The 27,177-nt window shown below is 36.3% G+C and overlaps 1 protein-coding gene across 2 annotated transcripts in view; it reads left to right on the top strand.

The window, feature by feature from the left end:
• LOC149839581 (uncharacterized) overlaps positions 1-27,177 on the top strand; it is a 68,220-nt gene that overhangs the window by 23,467 nt on the left and 17,576 nt on the right. The window contains exons 5-7 of one of the 2 annotated variants that reach the window (XM_090002645.1): positions 9,521-9,645; positions 10,041-10,055; positions 10,398-10,532. In XM_090002645.1, coding sequence (XP_089858771.1) covers positions 9,521-9,645; positions 10,041-10,055; positions 10,398-10,532 — 275 coding nt within the window. The remainder of the gene's footprint in view (positions 1-9,520; positions 9,646-10,040; positions 10,056-10,397; positions 10,533-27,177) is intronic. The other variant, XM_090002646.1, reaches the window with a different exon arrangement.

A 27,177-nucleotide genomic window follows, 5' to 3' on the forward strand; every position in this document is an offset into this window, starting at 1 on the left:
ACATGTGAAAAATGTATTCTTGGTAAAATGAAGAGAGTACCTTTTCAAGAAAGAACCTTTGTCTCTTCTCGACCACTTGAGTTAATATATTCGGATGTGTGGTGACCCACACTTGTTATATCAAAATGTGGTTTTATGTATCATGTATGTAACGACCCCGACTCATACCTGTAGAAAAAGTGATTTTTTTTAAAAACAGTTGCGGAAACAAACTCGGAGACCTTTGAGACTTACAGTCATAACACAACCACAACCACAACCACAACCACAAGGGAGCTTACGCCACCATTATCCAACCCAAAATAACTTTATTTATCAATCAATAAAATTTAATGACAGTAAGCAAAGGAAAAACGAGTAGAACAAAAATATGGAGCCACTCTTTCCCAAGTAGAATGTCCAATAATCCAGTGGTCCCCGTAGCTCGCAGTAGCAGCATGTACCATCACTCATCAAAGGCTGTGAAAAATATAAAATGTAGGGTGTCAGAATCATAGATCCTGCGTACAAATTCTTTTAATGAATTAAATAAGTTAAAAATACATAAATTAGATTCAAGCAACATTTTAGAGTAAATATAACACTAACACATAATCTGAACAATCATTTATGCATTTATGAGCATTAATTCTGTAACACAATATATCACATGCAAGGAAGCAGTAAAGATGCATGATCTAATGCAAAACAGTAAATATCCATGGAATCAATGCACATGCATGAATAACTTATTAGGTTATTATCAAAGTTTTTCTTTTATATGCATGACCCTATTAAATGTATACACTTTTAGTTTCACTTTCATTAAAACCCACGTATACTAAAAAATGTGCACAACAAATTCTTGAGTTTAAATTAGGTTCTCAGTTGTAGCTTAACACACAATTTGTATTTTAATACTGGGTCCACACTTGGCTCTCGATCGATATCAGAAATCAACACGATCCATCGGAACATTAAAAATCAACATCTAATGTCGGGACATTAAGGAAATCAACATTCACTAATGCCAAATATTTTGTATATCAATAACAACAGCTGTGTCTATACACCACCCCAAGGCAAAGTGGCAGAATCTTCTTAAAATCGTGGTCGGGAGGTGAACCACCTAATTGGGTTCAGGGGCACAAATGCATACATAGTTTTAGTATCCTCACGGTTCTCCAAAACCACAGTCCTGGATTCCTACACTAAATAAAAAATATCTAGGAAAAACATCAATTACACTGTTTTTTGTTTTTATCTTTTATTAAAAGAATGATTTATTTCACAATTCTTGTTTTGCAAATCAACATGCAAAACACAACATTCGTTTTACAAATCAGTATGCGAAACTTATCACCGAACCTTAGCCCGTTACAACATGAAACAATGTAATTAATTCAGAAATTCAATAAATCTCAAATTGAGTTTTGCGATGCACAAAAACTAAACATGGAGCAACACCTGCTTGTGGCCCACACGGCCTACAGTGGTTCACTTTTGACCACCGATGCATCTAATGCAAAAACCATAATAAGCATGTCACATATGCAATCATTCAACATGCTTTTAAATGCACATTCATACACACTAAATAAGAATGTACATTATTAACAAATTTCATACGCATATAATCACATGATTGCAAAAATATATCTTTCTTTTCATGACTCATCTCATGCTCAATATGCAAACATTCGTGTGATCATGCAAGTGCAATAACAAAAACCCAAATTTCAGGATTTACATTTTCATTTCATGCATATGTATGTAACATCTTATATGTCAAAACCATGCATAACCAAAATTCTTTTTGCCACTTTGGCGGGCTCGGGGTACAACACATAATACCCACCGAGTCCCAACCATTATTGCCCGCACGCGGGACAACATTGGTAGGCACAAGAACACATTCAAATATTTTCATGAAAACTTTCATAACATTCCCGTAATGATCATGCAAAAATCTGCACGTCATTTTAAACTGCATATAATTCATGCATAAGTATATACATTTACATGCATGAAAGCTAAACTTTTAAATCTGAAAATAACATGGGCATTTTACATGTGAAAATTTGAACATAACTGTGTGCAATTTAGACGTTAAATTCTGAGTGTAATCATAAGCGCTTACACTCATACGCGTAATTATAACATACAAGTAAACCTGAACATTCCTCTAAACCTGAACATATGTAATTCTGCACACACATTACATGTAAATTTGAACTTCATTATGTGTGAATCTGAACATGCCTGACATGTTCACTATCAGTCGGCTGGGCTTGCCAGTCAAGTGGCTTGGCCCACTTATTTCATTTTTTTGTGTATTTCTGCCTCACCAATGGTGGCTGGGCTGTTTAGCAGTCAAGTGACTGCCCATAACAAAAATAATTTTTTTGTTTTGTGAAGAGACTAGTTAGAGAATCAGTCATGCTCTAACCTGATAACATTCGGGTTACCAATGGATCTGAACCAGAAATGACTCAACACCCATAGCCATTATATTTTTGAAAGGGTTTTAACATGCTAGGTCGTCGCCCAGAAGCGACGCGTCACACCGGCGCCCGGGTGTGGTGTCAAATAGGCAAGGGTTCCCTCACTTTGTTGGACGGGTGGGGGTAAAGAAGTTAGTCCAAGACCATAAAATTAGGTTAGCCACTTGGAACATAGGGTCTTTAACTGGTAAGTTGGTAGAGTTAGTAGATGTTATGTGTAGGAGAAAGATTGATATTTTATGTCTTCAAGAGACCAAATGGGTAGGTGAGAAAGCTAAGGTGATAGAACCTTGGGGATATAAGATTTGGTATACAGGAATAAATAGGAATAGGAATGGAGTAGGGATTGTTATGAGTCGTCAGTTTATAGATAATGTAGTTGAGGTCTGTAGGAAGGGTGATAGAATTTTACTTATTAAATTAGTATTAGGTACGGATATTATTAATATTATTAGTGTTTATGCACCTCAAGTAGGTTTACATGATTCCATTAAGCATCAATTTTGGGAAGATTTAGATGGAGTAGTACAAGAGACATCTTATGGAGAAAAGCTTTTCATCGGCGGTGACCTTAATGGACATGTAGGCATTAGTAGGGATGGATTTGAGAATATCCATGGAGGCTATGGTATAGGAGAAAGAAATGAAAGTGGAGAAAGGATTTTAGATTTTTGTTTGTCCTATGATATGATCTTAGCAAACACTTGGTTTAGGAAGAGGGAGTCTCACCTAGTAACATTTAAAAGTGGGGTTAATACGAGTCAGATAGATTTTTTCCTACTTAGAAAGAGAGATAGGGGTTGTTGCATCGATTGTAAGGTTATACCAGGAGAAAGTGTAGCTACACAACATAGAGTCTTAATTTTAGATCTTAGAATTAGACAATGCCGCAAAATGGATAGACATAGGATAGATCCTAGAATTAAGTGGTGGGCACTGAAAGGAGCTAAACAAGGAATGTTTGTAGAGCAGGTAGTTAAGGAAGTTGATTGGTGTCTCGAGGAGGATTCAGAATCAATGTGGAATAAGATAGCGGGTGGTATGAGAAAAGTAGCTAAGGAGGTATTGGGTGAGTCTAAAGGCGGTGCACCACTAGGTAAGGATACATCATGGTGGAACGAGGATGTCAAATTAGCTATTAAGGTTAAAAGAGAGTGTTATAGAAATCTAAGTAAGAGTCGTGATAATGAGAATTTGGAGAAGTATATGATAGCAAAGAAGGAAGCTAAAAAAGTTGTTCGAAACGCGAGGGCTAAGGTATATAAGGAGGTTTATGACAAGTTGGATACCAAAGAAGGCGAGAAGAATATTTATAGGCTTGCAAAGATGAGAGATAGGAAATCGAAGGATTTGGGTATGGTTAGATGTATCAAAGATGAAACGCAAAGGGTTTTAGTCAAAGATGAGGAGATTAAAGAGAGATGGAAAGATTATTTTGATAAGCTATTTAATGATAGTCATGCTCAAGATCTTGGAGACTTCTCCATTCCGTTTCATGAGATAAATCGTGACTTCATGCGCAAGATTCAAAAGAAAGAAATTGCAGAGGCTTTGAAGAAAATGAAATCAAGAAGGGCAGTTGGCCCAGATGGTATACCTATCGAGGCTTGGAAATGCTTGGGAGAGAAAGGTTTAGAATGGTTGACAAATCTTTTTAACTTGATTTGGCGAACAAATAAGATGCCTAATGAGTGGAGGAAGAGTACTTTGGTGCCTTTATATAAGAATAAGGGTGATATACAAGATTGCACAAACTATCGTGGTATAAAACTCATGAGTCATACTATGAAACTTTGGGAGAGGGTGATTGAGTCTAGGTTGAGGAAGGTTGTCATGATATCGGAGAATCAATTTGGTTTTATGCCTGGAAGATCAACTATGGAAGCTATACATCTTCTTAGACAACTTATTGAAAGATATAGAGAGAGGAACAAAGATTTGCATATGGTTTTTATTGATTTAGAGAAGGCATACGATAGAGTACCTAGGGACGTTCTCTGGTGGACAATGATGAAGAAAGGTGTTTCTCTCAAGTACATTAGTATAATTAAAGATATGTATGAAGGAGTAGTAACCAATGTCCGCACTTGTGGAGGGGTGACAACCAATTTCCCGATAACGGTTGGGTTACATCAAGGATCTGCTTTAAGCCCTTTCCTATTTGCTATAGTGATGGATGAGCTTACGAGATCAATTCAAGAAAATGTACCGTGGTGTATGTTGTTTGCTGATGATATTGTTTTGATTGATGAGTCTAGAGCTGGGGTTATTGCTAAGTTAGAATTATGGAGACAGACATTGGAAGCTAGAGGTTTTAAGTTGAGTAAGAGTAAGACTGAATATATGGAATGTCGGTTTAGTAAGCAACGAAGTAGTGATGGGAGTGTAGTGAAGCTTGGTGAGCAAGATATACCGGTGAATGATTATTTCAAATATTTGGGATCCATCATTCAAAAGTATGGAGAAATTGATGGAGATGTAAATCATAGGATAAAGGTTGGGTGGATGAAATGGAAAAGTGCTACTGGAGTGCTGTGCGATCGTAGAATGCCATTGCGGTTGAAGGGAAAGTTTTATAGGACGACTATTAGACCCGCTTTACTATATGGTACGGAATGTTGGGCTGCCAAGAGACATCATATTCAAAAAATGAGTGTAGCTGAGATGCGGATGCTTAGATGGATGTGTGAAAATACAATAAAAGATAAGATTCGGAACGAAGAGATACGTAAGAAGGTAGGTGTTGCACCCATTGAAAATAAGATGCGAGAGAATCGTTTACGGTGGTTTGGACATATTCGGCGAAGGCCTAATGATGCTCCAGTTAGAAGGTTGGAGAAATGGGAAAATATATTAGTTAAAAGAGGTCGGGGTAGGCCTAGGAAGACTTGGATGGAGATGATAGGAAAGGATATGAATGCTTTGAACCTCACCGAGGACATGGCGTTGGATAGAAATGATTGGAGGAAAAGGATTCATGTGGAAGACCCAAAATGAATTTCTTTTTTGGTTCATATCGCTGACCCCAATTGTTTTGGGATGAAGGCGTAGTTGTTGTTGTTGTTGTTGTTGTTTTAACATGCAACGTCCCAGCACATGGTAACGTTCACAAACAACTCCTATTAACTGACAGAGCCCCTGTTGGTAGATACCATCCGCCACATGTTTTGGTATATATATACAAGGCATATATATCTGTTTACACAGATATAAAAATATAAGTATACATGTTTAGCATCATCCATTGGTGTAATAAATGTCTCTTTACACTCCTAATGGAACTCTGTCATCTGAATATTTTGTTTTTTTAACTGCTCAGCCGAAACAGTGTTCAGCTGGGCTTGACAGGTCCTCAATATGCCCAGCCGAACTGCATGTCGGTTGGGTCTGATCAGCAACATAACCTGCCAGCCGACCTGCACTCGGTTGGGTTTGTCAGTGGACATAACTGCCCAACCAACTCTGGATCAGCCGACTGTGGATCGGCTGGGCTTAACAGTTTTTTTTTTCAAAAGAAAAGTCCTACTTACGTAACAGAAGTCTGAAAGAAAACCCGCATATATACATTTTTTTTCTCAAGACACTCGTTCACTAAATCTGGACCAGATCTGCACATGTGTATACATGGCAGATCTGTCCAGATCTACGGATCTGTGGCACGATATATATATATATATATTTATATGAATATATATATTTATATATATATATATATATATATGAATAAATATATTTATATATATATGCGTATATATATTTTCCCATATATATTTTGAAAAAGAAAAATTGTTAACCCAACACGTGCATCTTAACGGAATAGAGTAAATATTCAGATTTACTATTTTCCTTTGTGTTTCCACTAAAACATCGCATAGAAACCGATCTATGCTCTTTTTTCTCATTTGAAAGAATAAAAGAACCCGTACTTTATTTGGAGTTTGAAAAGACCGAAAAAACTTGTCGGACGACCGGAGAAGAAGGTAGATCCTTCTTCTTCTTATTCTTCTTTCTTTTCCTTCTTCTTTTCTCTTTTTTTTTTCTCTCTCTCTCTCTCTTTACTTCCTCTCTTTCTTTTCTTTCTTTCTTTCTTCCTTTTTTTTTAGTTTAAATTAGAGGTATCTAGGAGGTGAACCCCCCCTTTCCAGCTCCTTCTAAAGAGGGCTGGAGGTTGGACTTCCCATATGAGAGTCTATCTCCAACTCCTCCCTAATTTCTTAAAACCCTTCCTTTGACTTTTTCAAACTCTTTCCCTTTTGTTTTTCTTTTAACAACTCTACTCTTTCTAAGATTACTAATGGGCTCTTCTAGAGAACCTAATTAGTTAGCTACTTCTGAAATTCAGAATTAAATATTATTTATTATTAATTTAATTATTTATTAATAAATAATTATCCAGAAACTTTCAGAGGGTGCCTTATCCCCCTGGGATTCTTTTTAACTTTAAAATTCTTTAATTTAACCCTGTTTATTGAATTTCAAGTTGTATTTTTGTTGGGTCTGGATTCAGATCCAAGATACATTTGGATTTTATGCTGGATCCTATCCTAATTAATATGGGTCTTGGACTGGGTTTAAATCCATATTAATTTGGACCATATGGATTGGATTCAGTCCGATCCAAATCCGGACCTGGTGCGTTGAGGCGGGACCTTTTTGAAAAATTAAGATTTTTGGGCCAACCGTAGCCCGAATACGAAAAAGTAAAATACTGTTGAGCTCAGAATTTTGAGGCACATCAAGCGATATATAATTCAAATTTCGCCTGAATTTTACCCGAATCTCGCTCGAATTTTGCTTGATTTTAAAAGTTAAAAGTAAAACTTTTTATCACCTTTTAATTGGCTCTTTTCGGTCTTGTTAACGAGACCTAGGCCATGCCTAGACTCAATTATCACCTCCTAACATCGAGGGTTCTTCCTATATTTCTAACAATTAGCCAAATTCCAGAAGTCTCTAAATTTAACTAAGTATAAAAAACACGTAGGGATGGCAGTGGACCGGGGGACAACGGGGCCCCACCCCGCCTCGCCCCGTTTGGACCGGGGATGAAGGGCATGAAACGGGGATGAAGGTTAAAATCTATCCCCGTGCGGGGATGGACTTACGCTTTCCCCCGCCCGCCCCTGTCCCAATCCCTGCATTGCCCCGCCCCACCCCATCCCCAATCCTTCAAAGGATGACTATAGACCGAGGGGAAACGGTGCCCCGCCTCGCCCCCGTTTGGACCGGGGATGGAGGACATGAAATGGGGATGGAGGCGGGGGTGAAGGTTAAAATCCATCCCCGTGCGGGGATGGAGGTTATGATTTTGAGACGGGACGAGGGTGGAGACCTTTTCCACCGCTCCCGCCCTGGTCCATTGCCATCCCTAAAAACATGTGATATTACATCCCTACCCCTTTAAAATAATTCCGTCCACGAAATTAGAACGTACCGAATGAGTGTGGGTATACATCTAAAACGTGAAAAGTTAGTAGAATTCTATACCCTTATCAATCCTACCTCCTTAGGATTAATCCACACAATAATCAATACAATCATATCAAAATTCCTAATTTATACAAAAAAGGAATTAAATTAAACTATTCATACATTCCATCATAAGAAATTCAAACACTTTCATAAAAAGTATCTAATAGCCTTACCAGTGATGAAGACTACTCTGAAGCACAAGTCGTGACTTGCTGACATTTTGGACATGTCTCAACTACCAAAAAGAAAGATTTTGGTATACAAAAATGGTTAAAATGTAAGTTCTTGTGGTGTGCTATAATACCAAAGCTGTAACGACCCCAACTCATACCCATGAAAAAAGTGAAATTAATTTTTTTTTTAAACAGTTGCAAAAACAAACCGAGAGACCCTGGAGTCTTACCGTCATAATACAACTACAACCACAAGTGAGCTTACACCACCATTATCCAACCCAAAATAATTTTATTTATCAATCAATAAAGTTTAATGACAATAAGCAAAGGAAAGACAAGTTGAACAAAGATATGGAGCCTCTTTGTCCCAAGTAAAATGTCCAGTAATCCTGTAGTCCTCGTAGCTCGCAGTATCATTTTTTGTTATAAGATTTCTGCAATGTAGACTTAGGGTTGAAACGTTAATTTTATTCATGAATTAATGAGGGGTATCATATGCAGATAATGCTAACCAAATAAACGAATGCCATAAAATCTGTCACCTGGGTACGGGTACGGGTACGGGTACGGATACGGGTGCGGGTACGGGTACGACATGGCAATTCCAAAAAATGTGGGTAAGGGGACACAACTATATATTATTAAATATCACATAAATACAAAATGAATTCAAAATAAATTGAATATAATCTAAATATATATGCTATATCTAAAATATTATATACTGAAAATATAAAGTTATAAACTGAATATAATTATAAATCATAAATTAAATACAAACTTGTATATACAGGGTAAAATGGCGTGTCCGGGTACCATAGCATAAAATAAGTTGGGGCAAGAAACAAATAAAACTATAACCTTTGTACAACAAGTTGTCAACTTATTGCCTTCATCTGCTTGGGTCAAGTTGCAAAACACTGACTCGCCAAAGTCTGTGCCTAGTGTCCACTTTCTGGTTGAAAGAGGACCAAGGGTCTCAATATTTGGATTATCGCGGGAGAGTTTGCACGCTTGCATGTATTTGTGTCAAGCAGAAGCGCAGAATAGAGAAAACCTTGGGTGGTCTTATGAAACCACTCCAGTATATGGTGTTATTTAAGCAACACAACAGTTTTTTACTTTCTTAGAATCACATCTTCTACTGAAAGTTGGGAGTCCTTAGAAAGAAATATTTCTTTTTTCAAATGTATAAGCTGGAAAGAGTATTTGGTAGAAGTGTTGAACTTTTGTTATTAATTTTCACAGCTTGGAGTTGTGTGATATTTCCTTGTGCTAAACCTATGGCTTGCTCATTTGCTGTAGGTTCTGTAAATAAAGTTTCACTATAGTTTTGTTGTATAACAAGTTTCACTCCTCCATTTGGTATCAACATTCTTTTGGATACAGTTTGGTATTTGTAGGTACAGATTTTATTTCTGCTATGCTTATTCGTGGAATTGGAAAGAGGCTTTTCTTTTCACACAATCAGCATTTAATTTCTCTAAACCTTGCTAAGCCTGGCAAATTCTCAGGTATGTCATTTTCTTCTTCTTCTGCCCCCTCCCTTCTCTTTTCTCTTATGTATTCATATATATGTGTGTGTGTGGTGATCCAAGGGTGGGAGAGGATGGAGGAGTTTGGGTGTTATGGTTTTGGTTTTGCTGGTTTGTGATTGAGAGTTATGGGCACAGGTCTAAGCTGCATTTCTTGAAAGAATGGTTTTAAATAGTTCAAAGTTTCCCTGACTTGCCTAAATTGAATGGGTATGAGGTTGATATAAGTGTGTAATACTTTTCAATGTGCATCTATGTGTATTTGCATTCCTTTTTTTATGTTTGTTATTTAATCTTTTCACTCAAACTTTGTTCTCTTGGCATGTTATGTCTACGTGGAATTAATGATGGTCACACCTTGGGCTGTAACTAAGGGGTCACTGGGCCAGGTTGGTTCAAAATGGACCCTCTCAGTCCCTAATTCTCGGGAAATATGTGGTTGAATCTTATCAGGCTCAGCTGTAGAACTGGGTGGGTTTTGATTGAGTACGGGCTCAAAATTGGACAGGTGCAATGACTAACCTGGCCTGGATTTAGGCAGCCAATCCCAGGGTGGATCTGGCCAAGGCTCAGGTCAATCATGCTCTGCTCCAGAATTTGTGGAGCCTGGTTCATTTCAAAACCGGTACTTGAAAACTTCTTTGGGCACCTAGAAACCTTGTCATGCCATTTAAATTTGACACATTAATGACTTTGGTCTTGTTTCTAATCCATATTCCGTACAATTTCAGGGACTGTAGATGCTGGTGATGTTGCTTGTCTTTTATTCTTATTGAATCCATTGACAATACTGACATGTGTGGGTTCAACAACTTCCCCTATTGAAAATTTGATTGTCATCTTGTGCCTCTATGGAGCATGCACAGGTAAGGAATTCTTTGAAGTTTAGCAATTTTTGTCTAATTATTGATAAGACTCATCTGTTATTTAGTGGGGCCTATATTACTGCTGTTAATTGTTATTTTCAAATTGATGTTGTTGTGTATGTGTTTGTGAAGCATGCTTGGTTAAGAAAGTCTTATACTTAAGTTTTACTTATCTACTATTTGTTGTTCTCCATATCATGTTCTTAAGTGGGCTTTTGTCTATCGCCTCTGTAATGAAAATAGCGGAAGCACCAATAATCCAACGAACTCTTTAAAAGAGTCAAACAAAGAGCCAAGAATAGAGTGCACAAATAACCCACTAAGGAGTAAAGTGCCTTAAAGGCAAAAATATATTGAAGAGAGCGAGATAAAGTGGGCTGAAAAAACACTTACTATGCAAGAGGGAGAGCCCTCTTTTTATAGAGGAGAAAAGAGTAGAGAGAGGGACCACTTGGGGCTCCCTTCTAGTCGTTGGGAGCCCCAACGGTCATATTAATGACCGTTGAGGCCCCAATGACTAGATGGTGGGGCCCCTAGTGGTCCTATTACAATGATTTAAAAATAAAAAGAAAAAGAAAAAAAAGAAAAGGAAAAAGAAAATAAAAAAAAACCTAAAAGTAAAAAAGTATAGGAAAATTACAAAAATATCCCTATCAGGTATTTGAATTGAGAAATGAAGAGTATATATATATATATATATTTTAACAGCCTCCACCTATTTTATGTTGACTTGAATTGAGGCACAAAATCTAGCATTTGTCAATTATTCTTTTTTTTATTCTTTCAAGATGTTATTCATCTTTACAAAAATTGAATACCAAAATCAATTTTCAGCATTCAAAGTAATGGGCTCTTCTTGAGTGTTATTTGCTTTGTTAGACTTGTTTTAGACTGGCCTTTCTATATTCATCAATCATGCTAAAGGCCTTGTATTCATATTTTTGTTTGACAATTTGTGTTCTCAAACTTGCTGAACCTCCAGAGGAGTCTTCTTTTCCTTATTCACTAATATATTTGCTCTTGGTCTATATTATTGATTCTCATTCTAGTTGTTCCACACTGCTCTTTTGCAATATCACCAGTTTTCTATCGGGCAAGCGCCGTGTGGGGCCTGTTGGACCTTCGAGTCTTGTAAATCCAATGTAAATACTTTCTTTGTTTCTTCTTACAATGATCCGCCTGTAGTGGACATTTCATTGCAAGCAGAGTCTTGAACCGACTTAAAAGCCTAGTTGCATGCATTAGTGGAAGCTCGATTGCACTCGCTGCGACTTTAATGCGTACAAGTCTTCTATTGATGTAAAGTTTCCTTATCAATGCACAAATGTTTTCTTCAAGTGATCTCGCTCTTCTTGCTTGTTGCTTAAGTGATGTGTGCTCACGTGCTTGTGAGACTGCGCCCGCGCACCCCTTTGCGATCTTGCATTCGTTTTTGTATGTCTATGATAGTTTCCTTAGGCTCGTTAGGTTGACCTGGTCAGGATCACCAGGTGTCGCACGATGCTTCCCATAAGTTCGTGACAATTGGTATCAGAGCCTGTTCGAGAGCTGGGAAAGAGAAAGAAAGATTGGTATCGAAACCCTCAGCGGTTGTTTCGATTAAGGATGGATTCAGAAATAAGTGAACTCCTTGGGAAGTCCCACAAGAGAAAGACAAGGATAAAGTTATTGCGAAGGCGACGGAAGGGTTTTGCCTAGAGTTACCGAAAGCTTCTTAGATAGGTGCGAAGCTCGCTTCGGAAGTGCGATACTCACTTCCGAAACGTGATGAAAACCTCGATTCCTCCACGCTTCTCTTATGCTTTCCACACGCTTCATTTATTCTTCTTATATGTTTTCTTACTCAACTTTTCATGTTTTTATGTGTTTTCTCACTCTTCTCACTCACTTCCATGTGCTTTCTCTAAATTGACAATCATCATTTTTAGATTTTGTTAAAAGTTTAATTCTTACCCTAAAAAATCATGTAATTTAATATTATTTACTTTTGTTTGTATTTTTATGTGTTTCATTTTGATTCTCATTCAATTCTTATATATATATATATATATATATATATATATATATATATATATATATATATATATATATATATATATATATATATTATTCCTCGCTTCCCGCTTCCTATACATTTTAAATTGCATCGCTTCTCGCTTTCGCTTCCTGTATCGTTTCCCGCTTCCGCTTTCTAGTCCGGCAACCTTGGTCCTACCTAGAGGAAACAATTGGACTGTTGGAGAAACGGGTGACTAAAGTCAAGAAGTTGGCAGAGTTATCAGTAGATGTTCGAGCGAGTTTTAGTGTCGTCGTTAGGGCGTAAGATGATTTTGTTAAGCTGGAAGGTGAGGACGAAGGTCGACAATTTGAGGACCACAGTCTGAGTGCTAGTGGACAAGTTAGGTACTCAAGAGACTGAGTTGTGTAAACTCCGAGAAAGATACAAAGTCTTGGAAAGGTTCTTCCCATCTCAAGTCGCCGTGGGAGAGCATATCAATGGACTTCATTGTGAGCTTAATGAAGATGGAGGAGTACAACTCCATATTTATTGTGGTTGATCGATTCTCTAAGTATGTGACATTTTCACCCATTCCTACCACTTGCTCGTCTTAAGACACAATCTAACTATTTGTGAAGCATGTAGTCAAGCATTGAGGTATCCAGGAAAGCATTATCAGCGATTACGATGCTCGTTTCACGGGCAAGTTTGGAGAGAAGTTTTTTGGCTACTGGGATCTGAATTGCATTTCTCTACTGGCTTCCATCTACAAACAGGCGGAGAGCGCATCAATGTGATGTTAGAAGAATACCTACGACACTTTGTCAATGCTAATAAGAATAATTGGATGAAGCTACTCAATATCACTCAATTCTGCTACAATATTCAGAGGAGCGAAGCCTCGAGTCAGCCCTTTCGAGATTGCAACTGGGCAACAACCACAAACGCCCCATTCCATAGCCGCCCAAGGTTGAGGTAAGGTGTCCTTCGCCTACCAATTTGTTAAAAACTAGCACGACCAAACTGAATTGGTGAGGTCCAAATGAAGAAGTGGGCAAACCAAAATTATTGGTCAACTGAATTTCGAGTAGGGGACAAGGTGCTAGTCAAATTATACCCGAAAGGACAACAATCTTTCTTAGGTTCATTCGGAAGTATGATGGGCCCTTTGTCATCATCTAAGTGATCCACAACTTGGCTTACAAGTTGTAATGGAATATGCGAAAAAACAAAACAAAAACTTCAGAGGGCTTACAATAACATAAACACAAAATGCACATGCACAAGTCTACCAAGGGACAATACAAGGTGCCGATATAGGCAATACAAACAACCACTAAGGGCAATACCATGCATTAAGGCACAAAAGCAAAAAAAAATGAATAACATTTTATTCATAATATACTTAGAAAATGAGTTAGAATGCTTTAGAAGAGCATTAGAGAACAAGAGGGGGTTCACCCCTATTTATACAGAAGTGGTAGTCTCAAATAGAGCTGTTGGACTATTCCAACAGCTATAAATATAGTTGTTGGACTATTCCAACAGCTCTATTTTATGTTGACTAGTCCAAAATGAACCCAACTGCTCTATTTGGTCTTTGACCAAATAGCCCCTATAAAAACAGAAAAGGACAAAAAAATAAAATAAAGTAAAAGTATTAATGTGCCTTTAATGGGTACAACTTATTATAATGCTATGAAATAACAAAAATACCCTTAGAGGTCAATACCTATTGCATCATTATAAATAAAATATGTATACATGTACAACTTAACACTCCCCCTCAAACTTACGGTATGATATATCGAAAGTCTGGAAATACAAAAAAGAATCAATGGGAGGATGCAAGTCTTCAAGTGTCTTCATTGGTGATCATCCCAAAACACCTTCATCGGTTATCTTCATCTTCATGATATGATGTATTACAAATATTCCTTTCTCAATCTATCACATCTTTAAGAACCTGTAGAGAGAACAAAACACAAATTCCTACTACACAAAAAGATATCCTAACCAAATAGTTATATAGTTTCAAAAAACTAGTGAGAATAGCAGTCAACTAGAACAAAAGAGCAATAATTTTAAGATTTTTAGAAACATTAGTAACAATTCAAGCAATATAAGAGGAGCATACCTCAGATATAAAAAAAAACAATTTTTGACAAGCATAAGCCCATGATCAACATATTTTTCAACAAAACATAAATATTGATCATAAGAGAATTTAATCACTCAAAAAACATTTATTTTATCATGAAGAGATAAACAATCATGTATTAATAATATCCCAAATTTTTAGAAAAACACTTCAAATAGAACAAATCATCAATTTATACTAAAAACATGCATATAAAGTATAACACTTCAAAAACGAACCCTAAAAAAAAGGAGTTAATTAAATTTATGCATAAAAATGTGAACAAGATAATCAATTCATAACATATATATATATATATATATATGCAATATATTTAATGCACATAATAATAAATGAGAGCCATCTCATAAATCACAACCCATTAGAATTCACTCACATCCTAGAATGAGTTTAAGTACTAAGGACCAAATAACAATTTTAAAACACACACACACACATATATATATATATTATCAATGAAATACATGAAATCCTATCGATAAACATTTTCCATACAAGGAAAAACAAGTAGTAAAAGTTTATAAATTTTATGGAGAGATTTTAAAAATCCCATATATATCAAAAAGTGATATTTTGCAAACCTCAACAATAGTTTGACCACCACAAGCAGTCACCTCACTAGACCTCCAAACATCAAAATTCAAGTGTATCAACTATTAGAACAAGAGCACAATCACGAAACCACTAATAGGCTACAAAACACACACAAAAAAAATGTGAATAATCAAACATCTCTTGTCTACATAAAATGACACTTAAACAAGTGTATTAGCTAATGGAACAAGAGCATAATCACAATGCCAGTAATGGGCTACAAAACACACAAAAAGTATGAAAAACTAAACATCTCTTGTCTATATAAAATGACATTAACTACTAAAATAAGAGCACAATGACAATGCCACTAATGAGCTACAAAACACACAAAAAGTGTGAATAACCAATGGGTGCACATAACTCACTACATTGAAAAAACATCTCTTGTCTACATAAAATGACACTTGAATCAGAGGCATAATAGGAGAAAACACACGAGGTAAGAGAGCTTGTAATGAAAACAAACTAATGCCATCAAGGCGGAAAGGAAAAGATTTACAAAAGATATTAAATTTTACAAACTTTCGAAACACCATGGTTTCAAAAATAGATATCCATCACAGGTAAACATAATTATAAGCATTCATAATAACAATGGCCAACTTTACAAATGAGTGACACAACACACTCACAGAACTAGTGATCAAACAATCTGTTAGAGTCAAACAATAAGTCGACAATCTAAACTCACAAAACCAAGATGCACACAACTTGCCTTAACAAACATCTTTGGTTCAACAAAAACAATATGGATCTAAAGGCCAATCAACTATCAATTAGATCTAAGACATGTGTCAACACAACACTCATAAACTTTGATAATTGCAAATTGATAAGATACTTAAGGTGCACACATAATTCACCTCAACGGCTAACTCTGATCCAACAACAAGGTACAAAAAGAAATGATGCATTATATAAAACTTCTGTGATAGACAAAACAAATGCCAAAAGAAAATAATAAATACTCACAAAAATCAATTTCCAAATAAGTGAGTTCATATAAAAGAATCGATTTGAAAAAAAAGTTTCAAATCAAAACCAATAAAGGTAGATGAAATATAGATTTATCATTTTCATAAACCTTGTGTAAGCAAAGACGATCAAGATCACATCAATAACGATGAGCATGACCAATATAAGCAAGCCTAATATAAGCAAGCTATGTAGAGAAATATCTCAATCTAGATTAAAAACCAAGAGCCATTATAAGATAACAATGGCATATAACATGAAAAGGGCCAAAACACATATAGAGATTCTCAAGAAACCAAAGAGTATATACAAATACAACTAATCATGGATACTCACAAAGAGATTAAAACTTCATGTATATGCAATACTCTAATAACTTTAAAGCCACATATCTTATACAAAAGCTATGAAGGATCACATAAGATATGCATAGGAACATCATGATTTCATATAAGATACTAACATACCCAAAATATGTTTTGAATTACCATGCTTCCACATGTTTCAATAAAACAATAGCTCACTTAAAAAAGATTTTAAGAAAAAACTCTAATTTAAATGTAATTTTAGAACACGTCTAATTTTTCAACCCAAAATACTAAAACCAATTTTGAAATGACACATAATCATTAATGGCACATAAGAACATGCATAGGCATATGTCCACAACACATAAATATGAAGATGATATTACCAATAGAGCAATCTCATGAGAGCATACAAAACATCCATGAACTTAAAATCATGATGACTCAAGATATAAACCATACAAGAATTTAAAAAATTCTTAAGGAGCACATCTCAATGAAATCACCACATAGAATCCAAAGAACATGCTTTGGCACGTGCATAAAGTCACCAATAATCATAATGGTGTTAAGATACCCAAAATAAATATATACTTTCAATGAACACGTACCCGAGAGCATACAATTCTATATTTTTGTAATAAAAATAATAATATGGAGAACTTACCATAAGGATCTTAAGAATAGACTACTTATGAGTTAAAGAGTCATTAAAATAATATTTCATTAAAAGACATTTAATAAAAACTCTAATTTCAATTGATTTAAAAAACACATTTTACATACCCAAGAAATAACCATAATGCTTTAAACAAATTTTGAAAAATATATCATAAATACCTTTTAAAGACTAAACAGGAGATACATGCCAAAATACGAGAGTCTCGAGTCCAAGCCATATATCAATCCAAATTTTCCTTTTGAAGCACGAACTCGGACAAAATACCAAGATAAAAAATCTCTTGCTCTAACACCATGTAATGAAATATGCGGAAAAACAACACAAAAGCCTCAAAGGGCTTACAATAACATAAACACAAAATGCATATGCACAAGTCCACCAAGGGACAATACAAGGTGCCAATATAGTCAATACAAACAACCACTAAGGGCAATACCATACATTAAGGCACAAAAAAACATTTTATTCATAATATACTCGTAAAGTGAGTTATAATACTTTAGAAGAGCATTAGATAAGAAGAGGGGGTTCACCCCTATTTATACACAAGAGGATCTCAAATACAGTTGTTGGTTTGTTCCAACAGCTCTATTGACTAGTCAACTCTATGTTGACTAGTACAAAAGGAACCCAACAACTCTATTTGGTCTTTGACCAAATAGTCCCTATAAAAATAGAAAAGGAAAACAAAAACAAAATAAAGTAAAAGTATTAATGTGTCCTTAATGGGCACAACCTATTACCATGATGTGAAATAACGAAAATACCCCTAGAGGGTAATACCTATTGCATCATTATAAAAAAATATATATATATATATATATATATATATATATATAGTAACATGTATCTTCAAATACTTAAAGTGTTTGAAGATTGTTTGCATGAAGCGTCTCATCTTTTTTTTCGCTCTACAGACTTTTTAGCTGCAGTCTTGACCGCTGCTAAAAGTCTCTGTAAAAAAATACACATTTAGCGACGGTTTCTTATATATATACATGTACAACTTAACACAAGTTAGATCTCCGCACTAGTTTCCAAATTCATCCAGTGTTTGATGTATGCAACTTGAATCCCTTCATTGAAGATGAATAAGATCCCATCCACAGCGAAACCCCATCCCACAACGAGCACCTTCGTCATCACTAGCACTAGCATTCTGAGAAGTCGAGTTTATAATGGATCATGTCAACAATTACCTCGGAGAAGTGAAGTACCTTGTGAAGTGGAAGAGATTGCCGGAAAGTGATGCCAGTTGGGAGACTTCAAACAACATCCGTCAGTTTCAACAGCAGATTGAAGATTACCACCAACAAATAGCGCCGAGGACGGCGCCAACTTAGGCAGGGGAGCATGTTCCACCCCTCCCCTCTCTTTTGCAATATCACCAGTTTTGTATTGGGTGAGCGCCTGCACGGCCTATTTGACCTTCGGGTCTTGTAAATCCAATGTAAATACTTTCTTTGTTTCTTCTTACAATGAACCACTTATAGTGGACGTTTCATTGCATGCTCTTGGGTTGACTTAAAATCCTACTTGAATGCGTTAGTGGAAGTTTGATTGCACTCGCTACAACTGTAATGCGTACAAATCTTCTATTGATGTAAAGTTTCTTTCTTAATGCACAAATGTTTTCTTTAAGTGATCTCGATCTTCTTGCTTACTACTTAACTGATGTTGTACGCGCCCAATTTGCGATATTTTGTGTGTCTACGATAGTTTCCTTAGGCTTGTCAGGATGGCCTGGTTGGGATTGTAATGAAACAAGAACAAGAGCAACCGAGTGCCTCTTATGAGCTTACACGAATACAACTACACCACAATAGACCACTAATGGGTCAATGCACATCACCCACACAAGGGTCAACAAAGGAGAAAAATAAATGCTCTTTGTATTATAAATGCTTGAGAAAACATTGGAGAGCTACAAAGGGAGAACCTCTAATTATAACAAGAGAGGGAGAATGGGGCAGCCCAACTAGCTCTTGGGTTGGCTCCCAACGGCCACATTTGTGACCATTAGGAGCAGCTCCAACAATTAGTTGGACCTGTCCCTTTCAAGTACATCTGCTCATAAAGTCTAAAAAATAACAAAAATAAAAATATAAAAAATACACAGCCAGCCCCCTAATGGGCTGACCACTGTTACGAATACATGTGCAATCTTAACACCCCCCCTCAAACTCATGGTGTAACAATTGAGAGTTTGCGAAGTAGGAAGTGAAATCTATGTGACAGGAGCGCTTTAGTGAAGAAGTCCGCTAGTTGATACTTAGATGGTACATAGGGCAATTTGATGGTCTTCTTTAGAAAATTTTCACGAACGTAGTGGCAATCCATTTCAATGTGTTTGGTTATTTCATGAAATATATGATTGTTTGCAATGTAAACTACACTCTTGTTGTCACAACATAATCGTAAGGGTTCTGTAATATAAACTCCCAAGTCTTCTAACAATTGTCTAAACTATACTAATTCAGACGCAGTTGTCGCCATGACACGATACTTTGCTTCAGTGAAAGAGAGAGGCACCTTTTGTTGCTTCTTGCATTTTCATGAAATTAGAGACTCACTTACAAAAACATAAGAACCAGTGGTTGAGCGTCTATCATTCACATCTCCTCAATCAGAATATGAATATGCAATAATTTCTAATGACTAAGAAGATGAAAAAAATATCTCATAATAGAACTTCTAATATATCTAATAATCCTCGTTACAAGCATACTAAAATTAACTAACAAAATGAATAACATGAGGCATATAAGGACGAGTAATAGACTGATAAGATAAAGCTCCAATCATTTGTCTATATGGAGTTGGATCCTTCAGAGGTTCTCCATCATCTTTCTTCATCTTTGCATTGATGACCTCTGAGGTATCAACTCGTTTTTCATCTAAGAGTCCTGACCGTTTAATGATCTCTGCTGCATATTTAGTTTGTAACAACAAGTAACTACGAGGTGAGCAAGCCACTTCTATTCTAAGAAAGTACCATAAAAAACCAAGGTATGTCATATCAAAGTTGCCTTTGATATGACTATATCACCCCTTATGACAATCATATCATCAACGTAGAGAAGTAGTATGACCATTCCTCCATTAAAAGACTTAACAAACAATGCATTGTTAGCATTACAAAATTTAAAACCAAGTTGTATCATCATACTACTGAATCGACCATACCAAGCCTTGGGGGCTTATTTTAGGCCATATAAAGTTTTTCGTAACTGAAGAGTTTTTTCATGTGCTAAACTTAATCTTGGTGGGGGATTCATGTAAATTTCCTCATTGAGATTACTATATAAAGAAGCATTTTTTACATCCATTTGAAAAATGGATTATTTTTTAATAAATGCTATAAAAATAAGAGTTCTTATTGTAAAAACCGTAAGTTTTGCCATTTAAATTTTGGGGAAAACATGCAATTTGGACCTTAGATCCATATTTCGGATCTCGGACCCATAAATGGGTATCGATGCATAGCTTAGGGCTTTTAAAAAAAAAAAAAAAGTAAATAAATATATATATATATATATATATATATATATATATATATATGTAAATTAACGTTTGTAATACAGCGAGATATGTATGGCGAACTCGCGGATCCACAGTTGGATCCATTTGGATCCAACTCGTCGACCCATTTTCGTTAAGAAATAGGCGTAGACCCAACTCGGGGTCGGTTACCGGGTCCCGGGTCCGGACCCGGGTCGCCCCTGTGTGTCGAGTAAAAAGAAAAAGGGGGCAACACGATAAGGGTTGCCCGATTTTTCTGAAAAAGGGGAAAGTGAGAAGGGGGAGGGTTAGGGTTAGGGTGCTGAGAGTAAACCCTAACCCCTATCGTGTGAGGGGAAAAAGGGAAAGGTGAGCCGCAGCCTCCGGCGAAAGGGGAACGACCTCCACCAAATTCGGAAGGCTTCCTCCTTTAAGATGGCAGGTTGGTATCCCCTTCCCCTTTACCTCTCTATTTTCGCCCCAAATCTCTCTCACTCTCCTCGTTTTAGTGCGTTGCTGGAGCCACACCACCGGCAACTCCCCAACTGCGGCAGACGTACGCACCTCCCTTGGCAAGCGACTGTCCTTCCTCCTCCTCGTTGTTTCCCTACAGCCGGAGCTCGATAGTGGGGGTGGGATCGACCTCAGCCGATCTCTCTCTAGTAAGCTGCATCCGATCATCCGGATTTGCGAAACAAGGTACGGGTACCTCTTTTTGTTTTCAAATGGGGCATCGGTGGAGGTTCGATTTCATGCAGCAGTCGATGGAAAATCGTGGAGAACAGTTCCACTGTTACTCCCTTGCACCTTCTGTGCTTTTGATGTATAGAAAAAAAAAAAGAAAAGAAATTTTCAGTTGCAAGATAAGTATGCTGTTGATTGCTGGCAGCATACACAGGCCCACACTGGGCCTGTGTATATGCTGCTAAGCCCAGCCAACAAGGTCGGCTGGGCTGGGGCAGGTGGGTGTATGCTTTTGAACCCAGCCGACAGGGTCGGCTGGGCTGGGTGTTCTTTTCCCTTTCAAAAAAAAAAGAAAAAAAAAAATCAGTTCCTTGTCGCAGGTATGCTGTTCTTTTTGACAGCACACACAGGCCCAAACTGGGCCTGTGCACATGCTGGTGGACCCAGCCGACAGGGTCGGCTGGGTGTTTTTCATCTATATAAAAAAAAAAAATAATAATCTATAACAAAGATGCTTAAGCTGTTGGATTATGTTATGGTCAGTAAGAGAAGGATGGGATTTAAGTTATAAGCCCTTTTGGGCTGATTTGTGTTTTCATGTATCGATATGATAATCATGTTTAATCATGTTTTTTTTTTTGATAACAAGTCTCAAGTTGTATTTTTCCTTATACATGAATATATCACTATGATGCATCTGTGAATCATACAATGTATGTTCCCTTTCAAACCGAATCAAGTGAACTCTCTTTGTGATCCATCCTAATCTTCCATTATGAATATAAATATTTTCTTAGCTTCTGATCCATCTTTGTTGACCCATTTTGCGTTTTAGTATATCGATATGAAATTTTATGGAAAAACATTCGGATTTATCATGCTGTTAGGCATTCTTATTTTAATTTGAATGGTTGGAAAATATTGATATTGTTTAAATGAATTGGCATCAGATTTATTATGCTATTAGGCATTCTTATTTTAATTTGAATGGTTGGAAAATATTGATATTGTTTAAATGAATTGGCATCAGATTTATCATGCTGTTAGGCATTCTTATTTTAATTTGAATGGTTGGAAAATATTGATATTATTTAAATGAATTGGCATCAGATTTATCATGCTGTTAGGCATTCTTATTTTAATTTGAATGGTTTGAATGAGATGATGATTCATCCATGGTTTAATTCTGATATGTCTTAGAAATTAAAGATGGTATTGAAATTGTGATCCCTGTATTAGTATTCCGGTGATCAAAATGAATCATCGAGGGTTTGGTAAACCCGAGTTGTGGGAATATCTTCCCTTACTCATTTCAATGCATTTCAAAGATCATGCTTCATAAAATATTTCAGCTTTATTGCACTGTTCTATATGTTTTCACAGGCCGGAGTCCTGTGATGGCTCTCGCGAGGTAGATGTGAGCTTATATCTTTCCTTTTGTATATTATGTTGCAAAACTTAAGAAATTAAATTTTAAATAAAAGAAATAATAAAGCACAGTGTAATATACCTTCTGGGATCACCCATCTGGAGAATGGGGATCTTAGAAATCCGGTCTTGGGGAGACTGTGAGGATACAAAACTCCGTGTGCTTAATTTGGTCCCCTGAACCCGATATTGAGGTTCCTTCTCCTGGCCACGGTTTTAGGGAGAGTCCGCCACTTTACCCGGGAGTGGTGTGTTTGACACAGCTGTTGTTTTTGGTACCAAGAATGTGGCACTTGTGGGCGTGGGGTGTCCCTTGTGTCCCCGACATTAGATGTGGAGGTCTAATGTTCCGAAGGTGATTCGATCGAGGGCTAAGTTGGAACCCAGTAATAAAATATAAATTGTGTGCTAAGCTACCCTGGGAACCTAACTTAACCTCGGGGTTTGTACCCGTTTGCTGTATCCGCGGGCAACTGTAATTAAAAGAGAAACATAAAGTTGTATGCATTTAATAGGGCATGCATAAGGAAACAAAAGACTTAAATGGAAGATAATAAAATGATTCATGCATTGCATAAAAGACATGCATTTTTCCTGTTATGCATTAGATTATGCATACTTTAATGGTTTCCTTACTCAGTACATGAGGGTAGATGTTGAATGTTAAATTCTTGTTGCATGCTGAAATTTTAGTAGATGCTACTGCTTTACTGTCTTTGCGAGCTTAGCAATTATGATTGTTGCATGATTAAATTCTCAATTGCTATAAACTGTCTTGTATGCATTTCCATTAATTGTTGCATGATATCTCATCTTCATTCTTTATCTCACTTGTTTCATTAAGAAGTAGCTGTGCTCAGGATTTCGATTCTGACACCCTACTTCGTTGGTTTTTCGCAGAAGCAGGTGATCAGTGAAGTCGACAGCTACTGCGAGGGCGTGAGAGTCACAACGAGTTTGACAATCTTCTTTGTGGACAGAGTGACTCTTTATTTCGGTTTTTCAGTCTAGTGTTCTTGTTATTTGCTTAATGTCATCAGTAGTTACTTGAGTCAGACACTTTATTTTTGAGATTAGTTTTTCATTCATGAATAAAGGTAATGGTTAGTTATGGATGTTAATTGCAAGTTCCTTTGTGGTTTGTGGCTATCCAGTTGGAATTGGAACTGTGAGGACCCCGGGTCTCTGGGAAGTTTTCCGCACTGTTTTAAAAAAAAAAAAAAAAAAAAATTCTGCATTTTCAAAGGAGATGAGTTGGGGTCGTTACACTTATAGTAGTCATGCGAGCGACTGGGGCAATTGTCTCATCATAGTGTATTCTATATTCTTGAATATATCCCTTGGCTACAAGTCTAGCTTTATATCTTTCTAATGTCTTATCATTTTTAATTTTAATCTTATAGACTCATCTGCATTCTATAGATTTCTTTCCTTTGAGTAGTGTTTGAATTTCCCAAGTTGCCTTTTTTAAAGCTTCTAATTCATCATTCATTGCTCTAATCCATTCTTGATGATTTTTATCATCATGGTAAGATGATGGTTCTATGTATGAGTGTATAGTCATTTGACATGCTCTATAATTGGGTTCAAAGGAATCATAGGATACAAATCTAGTAGGAGCCTTTGAAATTATCATGGATCTTCTAATACTAGAGGAATCTAAATCTTGATTTTGAGAATATCTTTGTAAAGCACATGGAGGATGGTCTTCGGTACGTCGAGTATAGATTTAAATTTGATTATGAGGTTGGTCTATATTATAAAAACCCTCATTCTCATTGTCATGTGCATCATGATTGCCCTCATTATCACTCTCGTGCACATCATGGATGTCATCACAACTTACATGCTCATTGGCAAAATAAAAAAAGAAATGAATAGTCACAGTGCTCTTGGATTTTTTCTTTTCGAAATCCATTTTCGTTTTCAAGAAACGTGACATTTCTTGAGACAAATTGTTTCTTTTAATTTCATAACATTTATATCCTTTTTTATTTTCAACATAACCTAGGAAAACACAAGGAATAACTTTTGCGAAAAGTTTGTCATTTTTGTTGGTAAAGACAAAGCATTTACAACCAAAGACTCGACCTTTTGTAATCAGGAGATATTTCAAATAATTTTTCAATGAAAGAAATGTTTTCGATAGTTTTTTACGGCATTCTATTTATCAAATAAACCGTTCAGCTCAAAATATTTTTGGAACATTTCTTGATATAAAAAGTGTTCTAGTAGTTTCAACAATATGTCTATGCTTTCTTTCGGCTAGTCCATTTTGTTGAGGGGTATAAGAACATGATTTTTGGTGCATAATCCCATGTAAGTCAAGATAGTTTTGAAATCCTTCGATACAAATTCTCCTTTGGAATCAGTTCTAAAGATTTTAATATTGGTTTTGAATCGAGTCTTTGTATAATAATAAATTTTTTGAAAACAATCAAATACCTTAGATTTGTGTTTAAGAAAATATATCCAAGAGTGTACTATAATCATCCACAAATATAACATAATAAGATACTCCTCCTTTGGATATTACCGGAGTTGGTCCCCATACATCCGAATGGTTTCTTTAATATAAAATGACTAGACTCAAAATATAATGATTTCATTTTACCAATGATGCAATCTTCACAAACAAAATCTCTTTTATAATTTGAGAGAAATGAGAACAAATGCAATTTTGACACACTAAGATGTCCTAGTTTTTTGTGCCAATTTTCTATATCTTTCTTTTGCACAAAATTATAAAAAGTGTGTTTTGATAATTCAAGATTGTCCATAACATAGAGATCTCATCTTCTATGACCTCGTCCAATCGGCTTCCGGACTGGAGATCCCGTATCAAATAATCATTCGGTGAAAACAAGATTTTGCATCCATGATCCACAATTTGGGAAACAGATAGGAGGTTTAAATTTAATTTTGGTACTATTATAATATTAGATATAAATAAAGCTTGATGTTTTTTGTACAGTCCCAAAACTTTTGATTTTTAAAGAAGTTCCATCGGTGGTTGAACATTGGTTGTAGTGCCTCCATGAGTTGTGCCAAAGATAATGAGTCGATGCTTTTGGAGTCATCTACACCATTTCTTTCAAGAAATGGTCCCACCGAAGCCACCTTCTTATCTTCTCTCATTCTTTTAAGGCAAAAGGGCTTGATATGACCCGACTCATAGCAATTATAGCCTATCAATTTGTCACTCTTTTTGTATTCTTGATCTCTTCTTTTATCGTTTTTACTCCTCCCATAGTCATTGAAATTTCTTTCATTCTCATTACTTCTTTCAAAGTGAGGGAGCTTATAAGATCTTGTGTGATTTCCGACTCTTGACATAACATGCAAGGATTCTTCCTCTTTAGAGGAGGGTTTTTTCAACCTATTTTTCTCCATAGTTATTTTTTTAAGTGTTTCAACTATTGTAGGTGCACCTCCTCTATGAATAAGGGCCGATTTTGTCCCTTCAAATTCGGGTCTAAGCCCATTAACAAATTGGTAGAAATGCTCCGTTTTAATTTATTCTTCATAGAATTCTACATCTTGAGAGCAATGCCACTTTGGCTCTAAATGGGTCAATTCATCCCAAAGAAGAGAGAGCATCGTAATATTCTCTAATGCCCATCTCTCCTTGGGTCATAGTTCTCACCTTATTTTTCACATTGCATATATGAGTTGTATCCTTGAGATTATACATATCTTTAAGATACTTCTATGCATCATTAGCAAAATCAAATTTTGCTAAGCTAGAACATTTTTTAATGTCAACACTATTGATGAGCCATCCAATTATCTATGACCTATCATCCATTCCTTACATTTTTTCTTGTATTTGTTTATGGCCTTGGACATCTCTTTTCCTTGAAGTGTCACTTCCTTTCCATTTTCTATCTTGGAGAGTATAAATTTAAGCTCTCTTTCAGTGCCATCAACCAAACCCCATAGACCATTTTCTCATATTTTATGTTTCACTATGGATGCCTACATCACATAGTTAGTATCGTTGAGCCTCATGGGAATGGAGCCGACCACTTCTCTTTCATCCTCAATTCTTACAATAATGAGAAAGAGAGAGAGAAGAGATGAGAGAAGATAGCAAGAATGTTGTTGAAGAAAACTTTGATGGTGCGCTTCCCAATGCAACGATCCCACAAACCGATGTTTCACCAATCTTATACTCCTCTTGGCCTTTTTGAATGAATCACAATCCAAGAGCACCAAAACTCTGATACCATGTAATGAAACAAAAACAAGAGCAACCAAGATCCTCTTATGAGCGTACACGAACACAACCACACCACAATGGACCACTA

The sequence above is a fragment of the Nuphar pumila genome, chromosome 4 (genome assembly GCF_984573655.1).
Source record: "Nuphar pumila chromosome 4, dmNupPumi1.hap1.1, whole genome shotgun sequence".
NCBI lineage: Eukaryota > Viridiplantae > Streptophyta > Magnoliopsida > Nymphaeales > Nymphaeaceae > Nuphar > Nuphar pumila.